The 16,782-nt window shown below is 36.2% G+C and overlaps 6 protein-coding genes and 1 non-coding gene across 10 annotated transcripts; 4 read left to right on the forward strand and 3 right to left on the reverse strand.

The window, feature by feature from the left end:
• The first annotated feature begins 201 nt into the window (after positions 1 to 201).
• LOC136347791 (TIP41-like protein) lies at positions 202 to 1,324 on the forward strand. The gene is made up of 4 exons (XM_066298092.1): positions 202 to 479; positions 526 to 705; positions 754 to 973; positions 1,029 to 1,324. Exons 1-4 carry the CDS (start codon positions 304 to 306, stop codon positions 1,287 to 1,289), a joined length of 837 nt encoding a protein of 278 aa, XP_066154189.1. The 5' UTR covers positions 202 to 303; the 3' UTR covers positions 1,290 to 1,324.
• A 54-nt stretch (positions 1,325 to 1,378) lies between these two features.
• RpL21 (ribosomal protein L21) lies at positions 1,379 to 2,474 on the reverse strand. The gene is made up of 3 exons (XM_066298097.1): positions 2,342 to 2,474; positions 1,891 to 2,129; positions 1,379 to 1,654 (listed from the first exon to the last, which is right to left on the reverse strand). Exons 2-3 carry the CDS (start codon positions 2,124 to 2,126, stop codon positions 1,411 to 1,413), a joined length of 480 nt encoding a protein of 159 aa, XP_066154194.1. The 5' UTR covers positions 2,127 to 2,129; positions 2,342 to 2,474; the 3' UTR covers positions 1,379 to 1,410.
• Positions 2,475 to 2,612: 138 nt separating this feature from the next.
• Positions 2,613 to 8,534, forward strand: Jasper (JIL-1 anchoring and stabilizing protein). 3 transcript variants are annotated; one of them, XM_066298075.1, is made up of 13 exons: positions 2,613 to 3,224; positions 3,750 to 3,805; positions 3,863 to 4,043; positions 4,102 to 4,231; positions 4,294 to 4,350; positions 4,400 to 4,589; positions 4,766 to 4,813; positions 6,753 to 6,894; positions 6,952 to 6,988; positions 7,041 to 7,654; positions 7,710 to 7,836; positions 7,896 to 7,945; positions 7,995 to 8,534. In XM_066298075.1, exons 1-13 carry the CDS (start codon positions 3,150 to 3,152, stop codon positions 8,007 to 8,009), a joined length of 1,722 nt encoding a protein of 573 aa, XP_066154172.1. In that variant the 5' UTR covers positions 2,613 to 3,149; the 3' UTR covers positions 8,010 to 8,534. The 3 variants fall into 3 exon arrangements, with proteins under 3 accessions (XP_066154172.1, XP_066154171.1, XP_066154173.1); XM_066298074.1 differs by having other exon boundaries at positions 8,010 to 8,534; XM_066298076.1 differs by lacking the exon at positions 4,766 to 4,813 and having other exon boundaries at positions 8,010 to 8,534.
• LOC136348039 (small Cajal body-specific RNA 14) lies at positions 6,489 to 6,622 on the forward strand. The gene has a single exon (XR_010733573.1). It is a non-coding gene; the product is annotated as a small Cajal body-specific RNA 14 (non-coding RNA).
• A 9-nt stretch (positions 8,535 to 8,543) lies between the features above and the next one.
• Positions 8,544 to 12,221, reverse strand: LOC136347784 (KIF-binding protein-like). Its single transcript, XM_066298078.1, has 7 exons — positions 11,976 to 12,221; positions 11,625 to 11,925; positions 11,313 to 11,573; positions 9,577 to 9,776; positions 9,226 to 9,472; positions 8,958 to 9,166; positions 8,544 to 8,910 (listed from the first exon to the last, which is right to left on the reverse strand). Exons 1-7 carry the CDS (start codon positions 12,157 to 12,159, stop codon positions 8,684 to 8,686), a joined length of 1,629 nt encoding a protein of 542 aa, XP_066154175.1. The 5' UTR covers positions 12,160 to 12,221; the 3' UTR covers positions 8,544 to 8,683.
• LOC136347792 (uroporphyrinogen-III synthase-like) lies at positions 10,192 to 11,289 on the forward strand. Its single transcript, XM_066298093.1, has 3 exons — positions 10,192 to 10,682; positions 10,763 to 11,031; positions 11,107 to 11,289. The coding sequence occupies exons 1-3, from the start codon at positions 10,304 to 10,306 to the stop codon at positions 11,230 to 11,232; spliced, it is 774 nt and encodes a 257-aa protein (XP_066154190.1). The 5' UTR covers positions 10,192 to 10,303; the 3' UTR covers positions 11,233 to 11,289.
• A 46-nt stretch (positions 12,222 to 12,267) lies between the features above and the next one.
• LOC136347790 (uncharacterized) lies at positions 12,268 to 14,963 on the reverse strand. 2 transcript variants are annotated; one of them, XM_066298089.1, is made up of 7 exons: positions 14,638 to 14,963; positions 13,807 to 13,902; positions 13,538 to 13,666; positions 13,342 to 13,479; positions 13,132 to 13,287; positions 12,890 to 13,066; positions 12,268 to 12,539 (listed from the first exon to the last, which is right to left on the reverse strand). In XM_066298089.1, the coding sequence occupies exons 1-7, from the start codon at positions 14,834 to 14,836 to the stop codon at positions 12,466 to 12,468; spliced, it is 969 nt and encodes a 322-aa protein (XP_066154186.1). In that variant the 5' UTR covers positions 14,837 to 14,963; the 3' UTR covers positions 12,268 to 12,465. The 2 variants fall into 2 exon arrangements, with proteins under 2 accessions (XP_066154186.1, XP_066154187.1); XM_066298090.1 differs by lacking the exon at positions 13,538 to 13,666 and having other exon boundaries at positions 13,342 to 13,410.
• Positions 14,964 to 16,782: the final 1,819 nt, after the last annotated feature.

A 16,782-nucleotide genomic window follows, 5' to 3' on the forward strand; every position in this document is an offset into this window, starting at 1 on the left:
AATATATATTTGTTACCTTATTTTTGCACCCTCTCCACGCCATTTTTTATTTTTCAAACAAAAAAGGATCGTCCCAACCGAATAGATCCCAAAATCCAAATAGTCTTATAATAGCAGAACCAATTTTCTGTCTTTATCAGAACTATAAGGAAAAGAATGACAAATACACACGCGAAGCGATAAACCCAAAGAATCAGCTGTAATGTGTCAGTAAAGTCTATCCAAGAAAATCGTATAAAACGCACACAAACACAAGATTAATTGATTTTTCACTAATTATTGCTTAAAAACGGTCAGTAAATCATGTCCTTTGATAACGGGAAAGACGAACTAGAAGTAAACAGACTCCCAACTGATGTCGAGGAATTCCAATGGAATGGCTGGACATTTAAATACACAAAATCCCACATCTTACACTCACTGTGTAACTCTTCAGAAAAATGCAAAAGACAAGCAGCAGAGCAGTGTTTACTGTGCTTGTAAGTGCTTTAAGATTCTCATGTAAGTGTTACAAGCTATTTTTAGGTACACAACATGTTTAGATCTACCTCACTTGCCAGAAATGGTATTTCCAAGAAACATACTCACTGTAATCCACCCAAGTGGGGGAAGAATTGAATTCAACACATTAGAAGCATTGAAAAAAGTCTGCAGTAACAATTTGCCTATTCAAGTAGCATGTTCAGAATCTTGGAGGGAATCACGGTAAATCAAATAATTTGGAGAAAAATTGTTGGGTAATTAAAAAAGTAGATCTGCAGAGCATTTGGAGCAAAAGATAAAGCCATTTGACTGGACTTTCAGCACTGATTATTCAGGCACTTTGAGTAAAGAAGCTCATATAGAAGAGACACATGAGAAAATAGATATGAAAATGTTGAAGCAAAAAGAGAAAATTCTCTTTTATCATGAGATGACCCTGTATGAGGACGAGCTGCATGATAATGGAATATCATCTTTAACAATCAAAATTGTAAATTTTGCTTGAAGATTAACAAACTGAATTGCCATAATTTTTTTATTTTTAGAGAGTAATGCCAAGTTCATTTTTTGTTCTCCTCAGATTCTTTTTAAGAGTGGATGGAGTTATGGTAAGACTAAATGACACTAGAGTATTTCATGATTTCTCAAAGGACTTTGTGATAAGAGAGTTCACAAACAAAGAATGTGAAGTTAAAGATCTGAAATTGCCCTTGACATTATTTGGAGACCCCAACATGTTAGCAACCTACATACCTTTGAAAAAATCTATTAATGAAAAAATTACCTTTCCTAAAATTTTGCTGTAGAAATTTTATTAATAAACATATGTTTAAATTCTTGAGATTGATTTTATTTACTGAGGGAATGTAAAAAGGAGGAAAAAGGGAACTTATAATTTATAAATGTAAAGTCTATATTCATAAAACTTTAAGCAATGAATTCATAAGGAATGGGCGCTAAACCAATAGCACCATCTTTTCCACTCACAATATGTGCTGGTTGTGGCTGAGCTGGCTGTCTCTTTAAAACCACCTTTATGTTCTTTTCTTTGGCCTCACGACGCAGTTTCTCATTTTGTTTCACTCGCTCAAGGAAATCCTGCCTGCATTTTGAGTGATTGACATGTTCAATGCGAATGTTGATTCTTTTGGGAATAATTTTCCCACGGACCCTAAAGATGATTTTTATAAAAATTCTCAACAATAATCTTATATCATTAAATTTTAATTTAATCTCTTAAAATTCCAGAACAACAGGCCGGGTGTCTTTTGAAGATTTTTTCCTCGGCAAAAAAAAAAATCTTAAAATTACTTGTACATTTAAAACTTTCATATTTCTTGGAAAAATTTAATTTGTTCATGTAAAGGACTGAAAATTTGATTTCAATGAACATTAAAGTAATCTTACCGCTTATTGACAATAACTCCCAAAGCATGAGCGGTGACATTGAAGACACGTCCAGTCTTGCCGTGGTAAACCTTGTAGGGCATGCCTTTCTGCACAGCTCCATTACCTTTAATATCCACAATATCTCCAATCTTATACACTTTCATATATGTGGACAGTGGAATGACCCCATGTTTCTTGAATTTGCGCGAGAACAAATCCCTTGTACCACGACGATAACCTTTTGAGTTCGTCATTTTCTAGAATACAAATAATAATACGGTTTTTTGTGCAAATGAATGAATTTTTCAGTTGGAGGTTAAGTTATCCACATGCTGCTACTTGGAGAGTCTGTGAGCGACATTTTTGATGTTAGGAGATGGGGGTGAATGTTATGTGGGAAATTTGATAATATTGGATCCGTTTTCAAGGAATATTGTAATGTTTTATTGGAAATAGTACAAAAACTTACCTAAAAACACGTTTCACTAGCCGAAAACTGTCTTTTGGACGAAAACTGAAAAGAGAAAGAACGAGAGAAAAGAAAGGGATAATGAGAAGAACAGAACTTCATGACGTTAGTGACAACAGGTTTTTTCTTTTTTACTGAACTTCTGCTGTCCTATACCTACCGCACTGAATCGCTCTTTTTCACAAATTTGACAGAACTCAATGTAATTTATCTAAATTTATAGTGGAAAAATTTATATTTATTTAAATATTAATTGCTGAAACTGTTGGACAAAGTACAAACCTGAGTGTATGTGTTGCCATGGTAAGTGTGGACTAGTTTAAAATTCCGTGTGCATTACTCCAAGAGTATATGAACTGTCAGAAGAAAAACTGGTGTAGACAAGTGTAAATTTAGTTGGACAAAAAACAAGCTTATTGCAGTTGACTCATTTTATCGGAAAAAAGAGAGAGAGACTTATTGCGAAAATAAAATGCGTGAGAAAGATAACCGATTGGAAAAATAGTGGTACGGGGTAACTCAACGTGATAAACAGGGGTAAAGAGCGGTTTTACTGTTTGATTTTTGTTTATTTCAAATAGAAAAAGCATTGTTTTGCATTAACATTTGGACGCAATTTAGATTTTCCAGGTATCAATTCCTTATTTAGTTTTTCAACTCTTTTTGCGCCTCTCGTGCTTCATATTTCGAGCCATAATACCATATTTTTTGTGTGATACCAGCATTCATTTACAATCTTGTGCTTTGTCCTTCAAGCAGTATACTCTCCAAATAAGTTCACAGTAATTTCCTGTATATTACACTGAAAATGGTTAAGATCACTTACAAAGCTGGCGATAAAGTTTTTGCCAAAGTGAAGGGGTATCCACCGTGGCCTGCAAAAGTGAGTACTAAGCATTGTATTATCATTCATCGTTATGTTAAGAAAACCTCTTGGTAGCAGAAGAAATTCATGATAAGTTAAGTCACATACTTACATTTTAATCGTATATTAGTGCAGCTAGTAATTCACTTTTACTACCATATTTTGAAGGATTTCTGTATGATCTAGGCATTCAGGATGTGTGTTTGAACCAATAGAAATTAAATTTAATGAATTGCCATCTTAATATGTTCTTTTAAAAATTTCCTATTTTAGTGAAATGAGATAATACTACAGTTTAAATGATTGTAAACATGGGTTCATGTAATTGTTAAGTAATATATTACAGAAATAATTGATATTAATTTTTAAATATTTTATATAATTGCCAAACTAAGGGCCTACTAATATGTAAAGCCTGATTCATCTTTACAGCAATATATTGCTGCAACTTTCATAGACTAATATCAAAGTTACGGTTGTATATAATTAAAATTAGAATATAAAAAGTTCCAGAATCCAGATATTAATATTTATTCTTTACAGATTGTAAGTGAGGCAGGCAGAAAATATAATGTCCTATTTTATGGCACTGAAGAAACGTAAGCACTCTTTGTTCCACTAGTAATCTTTTAAAAAATCTTGCATAATTATTTCAGTGGCACCATTAAGCCTGAAGACCTTTCCTATTATTCAAAGTACAAAAATAGCTATGTTAAAAAGTATGTAAAGAGACTGGGTTATGAGGATGCAGTAAAGCAAATAGAGGAGGCCATTGAAAATGAAGGGGGAGATGGTAACCCTGCCGCAGATGAGGATGAATCTGTCCAAGAGCTAGATGTTTGTATTTACTTATTTAACTAACTTTCTTAGGTGACTTTGTGAATTTTATTATTAGATGTCTGATACCTCAAGTGCCTCAAGTATTGCAGATAAAAAGGTATCAAGGAGGAAACCTGTTATAGAAGGTGCAAGAAAAAGCACAGGCAGAGGCAGGAAGTTTAGTAGCTCTGCATCAGAATCAAGGGGTATTAACATTGTCATGTTTAATGATAAGTTTAAAACTAAAACTTAATTTTTCTACATTCAGAAACCTCATTAGAGCCAATTGCCAAAAAACTGAGACGAGAATCCAACACCTCCACTAGTATGTATATAATTATATACTGTGATGAAACTTAAGACATAATTTTCAGACTCAAAAGATGAAAGTGAAAAGAAAGTGAAGAAAGCAGTTGAGGGTATTGATGAGGGTTCTAGCAATGTTGAGGAGTCCAAAAACAGCCCTAAAAACGAATTGGAGAACCAAGAAATAAACCAAGTTGAGACAGAGCCTAAACAAAATCCTATTGAAAAAAACACAAACGATAATGAAACCAACAAAGAGTAAGTTTATGTGTCAAGAAATTAATGCTTTTTGATTAATTATATTCATTTTTTTTGCATTTGATTTATTGTTTTGCAATTGGCATTAACATGTCGTTAAACAAAATCGCATAAAAGAAAGGGTTATTGGATGTTGTTAGGGTTTTGAATATTGGATATTTTTTTATCCATTTCAGAACCTTCAGTAAAACCAAGAGTTGTTTAAAGAGCCACTGTGCCCTCAGGTGAGTAACAATTAAGAGGAGCATATGATTCTCATGCTACCTATTTATCTAATAATATAAGGTTAAGAGTTACAGTTTAAAAGGAAGTCATTCTAAAGTCCAAAAAAATATTACTCATAATGAACCATTTAAATTTAAACTAAAACCAACAAACCAAAAACATCTTAGCTGAATCTACAAGTTCTGCACATTCGCCGCCAAGAACTCCTCGACGCTGTATGGGCTCAAACTTGCCAAGGTATTTTTGATACGCGAAAAAATTGAAATAGTCAATTTCCTGTTTAAGTGCGGCGGTGAACCATTTCTTTAATTGTTATTAACCGATGTTATGTTAAGTAGTTTTTAACTAATACTATCACACCGCCGCTTTTAGATGATTAGTTAAATATTTAGTTGGACATTTGTAGCTATTAGTCCTTGTAGTGTTTTATTAATATGAAAAATTCATTACAAAGTTGTTTTTAATTTAAACTGTCCAATAACCCTTTTCATTGCAATAATGTATAAGTCAAAATTTAATTCTTTTCTTGGAATAATAACTGAGCGCTAGCCTAAGGTACATACTAAAATACATAGTGATTTGCCCCTTAGCTCCAAGTAGAGTGGGACAGTAAAAAAAATTCCAGATTTTACCAAGTAATGGCAATTTGCAAACTTCAATTTACTTGAAATTTTTTGTGTTTAACACAGAAATATAACGAATATAAAGGAAGTAGAAGTTACAAAACGGAAATCTGTAAGCAAATATGTTTTGCGGTCAATTCATAGATAAGATAAGCATTAAAAATTAGTATTAGTTGTCATAAAATAGAGCAGAAAATTGACGAAATTAAACAAACATGAAATTTGATTCTAAGGGGTGACTCAGTCACATGCCAAAGCAAGGGAATAAGAAACTTAGCCATTCGGATAAATAGTGAGGATATAATAAATGTTTCTGTTACTGACTTTCAAATGGCAAGTTGGTCGAAGTCGCGTTGAATGTCTGAAAACCATCAAAATCTTGCTCAATTGAAAACTTGAATATCGTCTTCATCTTACTTGTTGCTAATTTTAAGAAGAAGTATTGAGATGTACAAAAGATAAAGTGGTTATTTTTTGCTGGTTAATTTAACAACTACGTATCTCTTTAAATGCCAATAGATTTGCGTTTTAGACTTAATACAGGATCGACGAGGAGTTTAAACTTGAGCTATGTCGTGTTGAGTAAATTATGTAGCAGGTCGAGTGAATTTGTAGAGTGCTCTCAGAGGAGCTAACTGAAGCTGGTCAAATCGCAAGAAAGGTGCAAGTATCTTGATTTTTTAGTATGTAGTTATTGCCTTACTCAACTTGGCTTGATAAACAAAATGTATGTAATTTCTCTGCCTATAATGTTATGCACTTTACTATATTTACCAATCGTGGTTATTTACGTAGTATTCCATGCGTTTTTATGTTCATTTTCAGTAAATTTAGAAATGTTATTTTCTGCTATTAATCGCAGAAATAACAAACGTATATTTAGCCAAAATAGGTGAATTTCAAGGCTGTTCCCCTGCGTCTGACGCTCAGTTTAATTCAGACTTTCGTGCTTCTTTTTCTCAGAAAACGATCGAATTGTTGCGCGCCTTAGCAAGAACTTTGATTGGTTGGGAACTAGCTGCTGTTCTCACTCACCTCGAAAGCAATATTGGGCGTAGTTACAATTGCAACCAAAACGTGAATACCAGAGTTTTGGTTTTTTGCTGCGCCCCAAATATCATTCGATGAAAATAGCCGACAGACTTTTGTTAAGATTTAAAAGTTTGTGCGATGTTTTCATACATTCATTGCTTCTGCCTTTGTAGAACTACCAGAAGTTTGCGCGACGACCAAAATGTACCTTCATGCTTGGTTTCTAGCGAGAAAATATTGTACCTTTATTTTTATTTAATAACGTTTCTCTTTTATATCTCAGATCGGAGCTGGTTGAAGCTACAGAGAATATCCAGAAATCACCAAAAGGCTGCCCGATCGAAAACGTAAACATCGTTAAGAAATTTAATGTGACCGCTGATATGATTGTTACCGAACAATTGTTAAACAACCACATTTTATACGTAAGTTTTAATGTGCCCTAAAAATAAGCCTGTTTTATATGTGAAAAAAATTTGCAGGCAGATTATGTTAAGAAGAATTCAGAATTATTCATAGGTAAGTGGTGTTTTCCTTTAGTGGTTACCTACACGTTTCAACTCTTTACTAGACAAACCTGTCGAAACACGCCGTGCCAGCAAAGACGACGTGCTGCCTGTTAAACTACCTTCAGGCAAATTATGCTGTGTTAAAATACATCAAGTACTTCAGTGGCCTTTGACTCATAAAGACGAGTACCAGAGAGCTCTCTACGACGAAAAAGTGGCCAAAGCCGCATTAGAAACCAAAAACCTGTTGATTAGTGGAACCCAAACCCCCGTTCAAGCCAATCTAGAGGTGATTATGGATATTGGAAAAACCCCAGAGGATGTTAAGGAAATTTTGTATACCCAAGACATCGAGTCTAAAAGATGGCGCTTGAACCGTCTGAAGAAGGAGGCCGAATTGGTCACTTGGGACACCCAAATAAAAAACTCTCTTGGGCTAGATATAGCCATGCCGGACGAGGCTATAAAAAACATTAAAGATTTTTGGAAGTTTGACAAACATCTGGATCTTTTGATGTTTAAAAAGCATCCTCATGTTTTAGACACCATTCGAAGGTTGCGAAAGTACGTGGGAAATGTCTCAGAGTGGGTCATGTCTGCTGAGGATTCCGATATTTTCGCCAAGAAGACTGAGACCATTCGCACCGAAGCGGAACGAATATACAACAGAGTCAAGGTTGTTTGAAGCAACCTTAATCTCAGATAATAAAAATCTTCGTTGCAATTTTCAGACTGTCCTTGACATGAACGAAAAAAGTGGCACATTTTGGGACAACTTTATGGAACTCGTCGCTGAGTTTAGGAAGAAGTGTCGAGACATGGAGGAGAAGGATGTTTTGGTTTTGTGTGCAGAACCTGGTTAGTTGCAACAATTATTTATCGCTTTAAATGTCTATATAAACAAAATTGTCTTTCAGACTCAAGACAAGCATTTCTTGATAGGATTGATCAGGCAGCTGAGTCTGAGGTAAGTTTTACTGAGCAAATTATAGATTTTCAGTTAAGTAAATTTATAGAATGCCAACGTGTAGTTAACGAAAGTCGTCCAATGCTAGAAGAAGGCACAGATACCGTGGTTCTTTTAGTAAGTAGGCATTGTACGTATGACTTATTGCCAGAAAGTTCCACAGACAAAATCACGACCCCAGGTGATACACAACGTCAAATCCAACTTCCATTTCAAAACTCAGGATGGAGTTTATAAATTCGACTTTGAAATCGATGAAGTTTAGAATTTTTAAGATTTAAAGCGTTATACTAAAATGTGTCTAGTTTGTTTACCAAAAGCATTACATGTTAATTTCGCTTGATTTTGCCATCCATCTAGTGTCATGATTTTTACTGTAATGTGTATGCTTTTTTTGCCTATAACGTTGTTAATAGTTTTTGATGCGATTTAATTATATTTTCCACCAACTATTTAATAATTATCGATTGTATTGTTATAGTTACGTCATTTCTCATACGTTCTTATGTTCACTTACATTACATTTATGATATAAATGTAATGTAAATAAATAATGTAATAAATTCGGAAATGTTATTTTCTGTAATAATGAATATCATTTTATTGTCGTAATACCATCATTCACATAAAGTGTGTTAATTTTAAGAAATGATCACTTTTATTACGAAATGTAAATTGTTGTTCTAGTCCAATGGTTGAGACTCAGGCAGTGGAATTGTTGGCTTCTCATCACCTTTTTTAACACCCGTCTGTCGGGAGAAACCAAGAAATATCTGGGGAGACTTCTTGGTTTCTCGCACCGAACTCCGCCTCATCATGAATTTCAGGAATTTCAGCTCCTTTCGTTAGCACATCTCCATCGTTAATATTCAAAAACAAAGTTACATTTTCTAATTGCTTGTAAATTGATGCGAATGCCCCGATTTTTCTCTTTAAAATATCTTCATTGGCATTCCATCCAAGCCCTGCAAAATTACATTTACTACCTTTTTTTTTTAATGAATATAAGAACCTTGAGGAGGAGAATAAAGTTTTTTCAAATTCAAATTCATCAATTCCATCTGGACTTCTACCAACTCCTTCATGAGCTCCATATTAACAGCCACGTAACAATTTGGTCTGAGTTCTTTTAGAATACTGCTCAGCATTTCCAGAGCGTCATACCGTCTTTTTTGTACGGCATATTGAGAATCTAAGTCTTCTTCATAGAACGCCATAAATCTAAAATTAATAATCTTTTTTAACCAACTTTACTACAAAATCTCGTTCAAAATCGGTACCTGTACAACTCGCTTTCATCTAGACTAAGGTTTACATATTGCAAAGGATAATCCCGCAAAGTATAAAAGAGACGCGCTCTTTTAATCCATTTCTGTGTATAAGCAAAAAGGCATTTTGCCTCTTCAACACTGGTTATGACGGAGGTCGGTACGTATTCGTGCGATTCTATATTTAGACTTTGAAAAGAGAATATCATTGGGGTTTCGTACGAAAGGGGAGTTGCTGACAATTCGGCAGCATCATCCCCTGAAAATAATTAAAAGAAAGTTGTAATGGTTTACTGAAGCATTTCTCATCGTTCGTCATTTGTCAAGAATATTCAACAATTGTTAAAAATGTTAGCAAATTACCATCACATTTATTTAAATTTTTGAATGTGTCCGCTTCAGTGCCTGACTGAATGTTGTTTTTTCTGCTAATTCTAAAAAGTTGCAATCCGTAGAAAATCCAAGTTCGCGCCAAATCAGCCTGGAGTGCGTACACTTCTGGATTAGGCACAAGAGCGGCTTCTAAAGGGCTCAAAATGCTTTCGGCAGCTGTTAGATGATAACTACGAAATCCAGGTTAATTATAATTTTTTTTCAGCGTTGTTATGTTCCCTTCCAACAACGCTACATATATATATATATATATATATATATATATATATATATAGTTTTGCAATTCGAGCATAATTAGGATAACGTCGGATGTCGACATTCGTATAGAAAGTATGAGCATGCTTAAAATCACTTGGATTAAGGCGAGGTTGCCAAATTTGCAACGAAATTATATTTTAGGGATTCCAGTTATTTCTTAAATAAAAAGTATTTTCCTTAAAATCAGTATCATATGAAAAACGGACAATTAATATACGCTTACATAAATATTAATTCTTCCGTCATTCTTGATTTTAGATCTGAAAATGTATGAAAATATTTAGCAATTTTCCCTAGCTCTGTAACTTTCTTTGAAACAGGGCAACATCCGGAAAACTTCTACTCTCAACTTTGACCTTTACATTGTTTATGTTTTTTTAATAATAATTTTTAATTATAACTGCGAATTAACAGCAAGTAAATGTTTGAGATATAGACAATGCTGGCCAAAAACACTATATTACTCTTAAAGGCACAAGGCCCAAATAGCCACCAAGACAAATACGAAGCTCTTCTCAAATCCAAAAATTTTGAGGTTAGGCAAGTCAAAACACTAGATTTCGAATTCAAAAATTTGGATAAATTGTTGGAAAAAGTGGAAAATTATGACGATTACAGTGGGATAATTTTGTCCAGTCCCAGGTGTGTACAGGCAGTGCATATGTGTGCATTTTCAAAGAGCGTGAAAGCATGGAAATCAAAGTTTAACTTTGTTGTCGGAGAAGCTACATATAGGGATGCCCTAGAGAAATTGGGAATGGATTGCAGGGGCAGGGATACAGGAAATGGTTTAACTCTATCGAAATTAATATTGGAATGTAAGTAGATGGGATGACTACTCAAGACACTTGTTTTGTGCTAAAAATTCAATCATTTAATAGTTATTATACATTTACAGATAAGCCCCTCTGTGCTAAACCATTCCTTATTCCACATGGTAATTTAAAATCTGACACAATAAATCTTGAATTAGAGAAGGGAGGCATAGGAGTTGAATGCTTGGAAGTTTATGATTCAGTTGTAAACAATAAAATTGGACATGATTTAGCTGAAGCTACTCAAAACTTTCAGTTAATCCCAGAATATGTAGCTTTCTTTAGCCCGTCAGGATTTTACAGTTCTATTGAGCATTTGAGGAGGTTGCCAATAGATTTAAAGGAAATCAAGGTAAGATACTCTCGATTTGCACTTTAAATAAACAAAACTAGACCATATAGTCAGAGTCTCGTTAAAAAATTTTAGTTTATTGCCATTGGTCCAGTAACCGAAATGGCAATTTTAGAGAGTAATTTGCCAGTATGGGGAGTGGCAAAGAGACCAAATCCTGATGACCTTCTTGATGTGATTTTAAATCCTATTCAATACTGAATTAAGTCTTTAAGGCTAAGAGAAAACTAGGAGAAATAAATTTAGCATAAATTGGGATTGTTTCTTCCTTTGATACGTACGCAGCATTTGGCCAATCCCCTCCTCTAACAAACATGCTTCCCAATTGAAAACATGACTCTGCCCATCTAAGAACATCCCTTTCAGCAGTATCCATTTCTTTCTGAAGTATATCATGTTGCAACTTGAGATTGGCGTTGGTGTCTTTTCCTATTCGGATATATATCCAAGACAGCATTTGCATGTTACTGATTACAAGACTTGAGAGTTTTGAGGAGCACGTCTTCGGGCTTTCTTTGGTGTTCATAAATAAGTCGTCAGTGCTGCAAGATACTTCACTTTAAATATTGTTCCTTGGCAGATGATTTTAGCACCTAAAAACTTCAGGGTTACACTTTTCGCCCTTCTCAATAACCCTTAAAAGAAGTTGCTCCGCTTGTTCAAGGTGTCCGAGCCTTAACAAGATGTGACTCAGGTGGTTAACTATGCGCATATGTAGAAAGGCCACCTTAGGGTGATCCGAATGATCCCTTATAAGGTTAAGAGCCTCGTACAGCAGATCTTTGCTTTCATCTAGGAAGTCGTGTATTAACAGGATTTTTGCCTTTTCGTAGATAATCGAGGCCTTCATTGAAAGGATTATTAGGTATTTTTCTGAGTCTTTACTTTCCTTCACTGTGGAGTGTTAGTTTAGTGTCGTCATATGGGTGGGTTGTTATACCTACCAAGGGTCTCATCGAGTTTGGCCAACATCAGCCCGAATTGTTTGTGCAGGGGGTTGGGTATTTCGCCTCCGGCAATTTGCTCACTCCGGTTGTGATCTAATTTGTAACACATTGAATCTTTTTTGAGCTCGATGTAATAGGCTTGCAGCTCATCTGTACTGGAGGGTTCGGGAGTTCCAGCCATGATTGAATTTTTCTTTAGTTTTTAGTAGTTCTGAAGGTTTTGTCAGTGCCAGTTTGTGACGTGAGATTTTACCGGTTGACTGCAGACAGAGGTGAGTTTTAATCAAAGGAACCTCAATGATTTTTTATTTAAAACACTATGAAATTGCCATAATACACAGTTTCTTCAAAATAAATAAAATAACATTAAACTATGTTCCAGCCTCTGACAAAATCATACTCATCCGATGAGAAAGGGTCTTTGAGTAAATTTTTTAGTCCTATTTATTCAAAGACCCTCGACACATAAAGAGCTCATATTAATATGTTAATCTGTGGGTTCCTCCCTTTGCTCGTCCAAGTCATTGCTCTTCGCAGATGGTAAATTTGACGCCCCGTTGCCTGAAATTAAAGAAGAATCATTAATAGAGAGCAACTCTCTCGAGACATCAAAGGTAATGAAACTGACGGAGGAAGGGATCAGTTCGAAGATCGTAAAAATTTATGAGGAGATAAAACTCGATTAATTAATTATTCTAATTGCTGATGTTGATTGGTAGCCCCAATAAAACCCTATTTTCGTATAATAATTGATCGATTAAATACTATTAAAGAATTTAAACAGAGATGATGCCCACTTGACGATGTTTACTCTCTTGATATTGGCTATAAGTGTTAGCAGGGAAGTAGGTGTAAACACTCGGGATGGGTCATAAAAGTGGGTAATAAGAGACATCATGAAATAACCCTACCGTTAAAAATAACGTACGTCCAAGGATATTCTTCGGACAGGCTTGATCGGCCTATTCGAGGTCCAAACCACAGATCTGTGGCTTTGGGGTCGTTGCGTTTGTGTAAGATGCTCCAGGTCTTGTCGTTCTTCCCTACTCGGGGGTTTAATAGGAACTGGGGTGCTGATCGTTTGAGGTCTAAGAATAACAAAATCAGATTTTTTAAAATTAGAAGTTTCCTTTTAGAGTCTTATTGTGAATACCTGCGGGGTTTAGGATATCCGAGAAAATATCATCGTTTTGAATACTAATGTCTGGTTTTAATGTGTTTTGTGTAGATTGTAGTGTGCTCTGTTCGTTTCTTTTCCCCGTGCGCATTACCATGCGAAGCTTTCGTTTTGGGGCCTCGAAAGTCACTTCTGAAAACCCACATAAGGTTAATTTATGGTTTTCCGCAGGAATTCTCACAGTACCAGGTTTGTTAGGGTCAGTCTCAGGGTGAGGCTGAAGGGAGAAATTTTCCGATTGTCCGTTGCATTTACCTAGCGGAAAAACGAATCTAAGTCTTCCATCTGGGTTTAAAAATCCACGCATGAAGCCCCATTTATCGGCTAAAACCAAAGTGCTTGTGACCGATTGTTTATCAGCGATATCACTTCGTGTAAATACCTTCATAAAGAGAGTCGGTTGTTGTATCAGTGTGTGGTGGATAATAAGTGTCTCGATCAGTGTTTTGTTCTGTTGAATCAAAAGTGCGTTTTCCTATGCGAGTTATGGGGCGAAACCGCCTTTTGGGGGCTAAAAAATTTATGCCATTTTTTAAGTTTCCTTAGGAGTTGAAATGTTTTTTTATGTGGTTTTCAAAAGTTCTCGGTCCTTATACAGTCTTAACTCTCGTTTAAGAAACTTTCTTGAAGCAAAATTAAGGTTTGATATACCTTCCTCGTCGTATTCGGGATCTCCGAACCTCTTGCCCACTCGCATATTGACTCTCATGGTGCGTTGAGCGCGATTCCTGATTCCTTTGGAAGGCACTGTAAGAAATTAAGCAATATTTGTCTCGACACACAAATGTAAACTTGGTAAAACCCACTCTAGAATATGGAAAAAAGCGCGTACGCGAACAACGCCGAAATCAAAAAGAGTAATCATATTGTTTGCCAAACAAGCCCTCGCATGAAGCAATATAAGCAATTATTGCTCGCGGCGAAAGAATATTAATGTAATTAGGTACATAATGAAATTTTGGCATTATCGTCCTACAGCTGGGCACTTTTCGTTTTTATCCGCGCCAATTTCGACGCTCATGTGGATTCGACAAAGCCTAATTCATACACAAAGCCGCTGAAGAATTACCTATATTTGCGATTTCGAATAGGTGAAGTCCATTATGAATAATGCGTTTTTTCATGCGGGTCTAGAACGGATTTGATCAGGGCATTTTTTACCGATGGAGAACGATCTTCACGTGAAGCGACGTGTATTTTTGCATGCAAAAAATCTGTGAATTCTGAGCTAAGTCTCGCCACAGTTCTCCTTTCGGCAAACGTCTCTTCTGTTACGATTAGCAGTCACATGTTAACGATCCCCTTTTTCGAATGTAAATTCACATCGGGAAATTCGCGATTTATTTACACAACATCAAAAACACGCAAGTTTCATGCCGATATGTACAGGTGATGGGAACGTCTGCAGGCAAAGCTTACGTTGCCACTTTAACATATTCAATGGAAATTCCTCGCGACAACTTACAGCCAAACGAGACTTACGTGTGGATTCACTGTAGTCACTCAACACCTCACAAACAACGCAAAAGGCGAGCAAGACGACCCCTAAACAAAAAAACTTCATGTTTTTTCGGTGGGTTTCGTTGGCGTCTTGCACCGCAACAATTGGCTCAGTCGGGGCGGTTTTTCCCCCTTTTATATAGAGCGAATGGAACGCCACAAGGTATTGCGTCGGAGGCATGGATCCTTTTTGCGTCGACCTGCACTTTTACGAGGGGCGAACTTCGGATAAATCTTGATAGTTTCTATTCTCGAAGGTGGTCTCCTCACAATTTGACCATTTTCCCATTTGTCGTGGGAATTCTAACAAGAACGAGATGCGTGCGAGTGGAAAAATCTCAGTCGCTGAATCTTTGAGCTCAAAGAAATTACGTGTCCATCTAGTTGAGGAGAGAAATTGTGAAATCTTGGTAATATGATGAAAAAAAAATCAATTCAGATTTAAGACCTGCAACGCACATAAATAACCAAACGTGGACGTGGCTACTACAGCGTGTCCCGAAAATCAATTAAACCACAACTGGCACTGGAAGCAGATTCAGCTTCAAGGATGTAACTATATTTTAATTAAATAAACCACGTTAAGGGCGCATTTACCGAGGTGCTTAAGTCGGTCGAGGGTTAATAATCACTTCACTTACAGCCAAATTAACGTAATGAGAAAGGTTATTTTTAAGATTCATTTCCACTTAACTAATTGGCCCCCAAAAATCAGTAGGATATTTTCCGTGCTCCGTTTAACCCTACTGACCATTTATACGGGCAGACAAATCCCCAATGATAAGTCCCTTGCCATCAGCATTATAGCCGTAGGTAGACTCGAGAACTTAAACCAATTATTACATGTAGTTTTAGACTAATTGAAAAATGTGAGAAAGGACATTTTCCTCTTTCCTTTCAGGCAGTTGGAGAAGGCTCGTTTTAGTGCCCGTTCCGCAAGTCACAAAGGCCTTTTAATTACGTAATGCGCCATGAATAGCGCATCACCTTCTATTATTTGAAGGCAAAGAACTTTCGTTGAAAATACGGTGCCACAGGGCCAAGTTCGGTTTGTTGAAAATCGTTTTAGCGCTTTTTTCCCATTGAAAATTCTCGATTTAAGGACGGCGACGTTGTGAATTCTCATTGCGTATTCGCGTCATCTTCGGGTCATCAAAGTTCACCAATATTTTATCATATTCATCGGCGTTTGGAGTGGCCGTGTTAAATTTATTCTTTAACTGGTTCAACTACGGCTAAATATCCTTGTAAGGTCAAAACCCCAAATAGCTGAAAAGGAACATTTTGCGGGGCGTCGCACGTAATGGAAAAACCTCATAAAAAGAGGGAACCAGAGGTATGGGCAATTATTTGGCTTATTAGGCAAATGGAGTGGAGTGTTAAAATAAGTAAAAAATCGACGTTTTTAAGCCGAAACGTGTTAATGTGGAACAAAACACGGATTGCAACGCCCGTGCTTCGAATGGGGCGATCGCACGTTAGAGCATGTTTGTTGGTGGCAAATACAGTTTTGTTTCTGTCTGATGGTGATCAAGGGAAAACAATAAATTATTGCCCAGTGGAAACCTGACCATCCACGAATATGAGAAAAAACTTTGGTAGACAGAGAACAGCCATCGGCGGAGAACCAATAAGGAGATCCGAGCTCATGGTTAAAATTAGAAGTTCTAATTTAAAGCGGAGCATTTACACGAGCCCATAAACAGTTCAATTCGCGTTTGATTTGGCAATTCAGTAGGGACATGTTCGGAAATTGGAAATTTAAAACGTGTGCAGTCAGGTCGCAAAAATTAACTTTCCCGAGAGGCAGAGATGAAGCGAAACGCTTTATTTAACTTAAAGCTTCTTTGTCGAAACGGTTGTTGCAATTGAGCATTTGCACCTTTGGAATATCAATTAACAACATGGACCATTAACCTGCAGATTCTTTAATATTCGTCCGGGATGTGCCAGACGTAATGGCAAAATTTAACGTAACTTGAGCTCTTTCGAAGACCGATAACATCTTCTGCGCGTGTTTCGACTTTGTTCGTTAGTCCTCAACGAAAACACGACACGAAGCTTTCTGATCCCATTCCTTTTCTGAGGCCTCTGCACCCTCAATTTCAGCCATTCTACTTTTGAGCA

The sequence above is a fragment of the Euwallacea fornicatus genome, chromosome 30 (genome assembly GCF_040115645.1).
Source record: "Euwallacea fornicatus isolate EFF26 chromosome 30, ASM4011564v1, whole genome shotgun sequence".
NCBI lineage: Eukaryota > Metazoa > Arthropoda > Insecta > Coleoptera > Curculionidae > Euwallacea > Euwallacea fornicatus.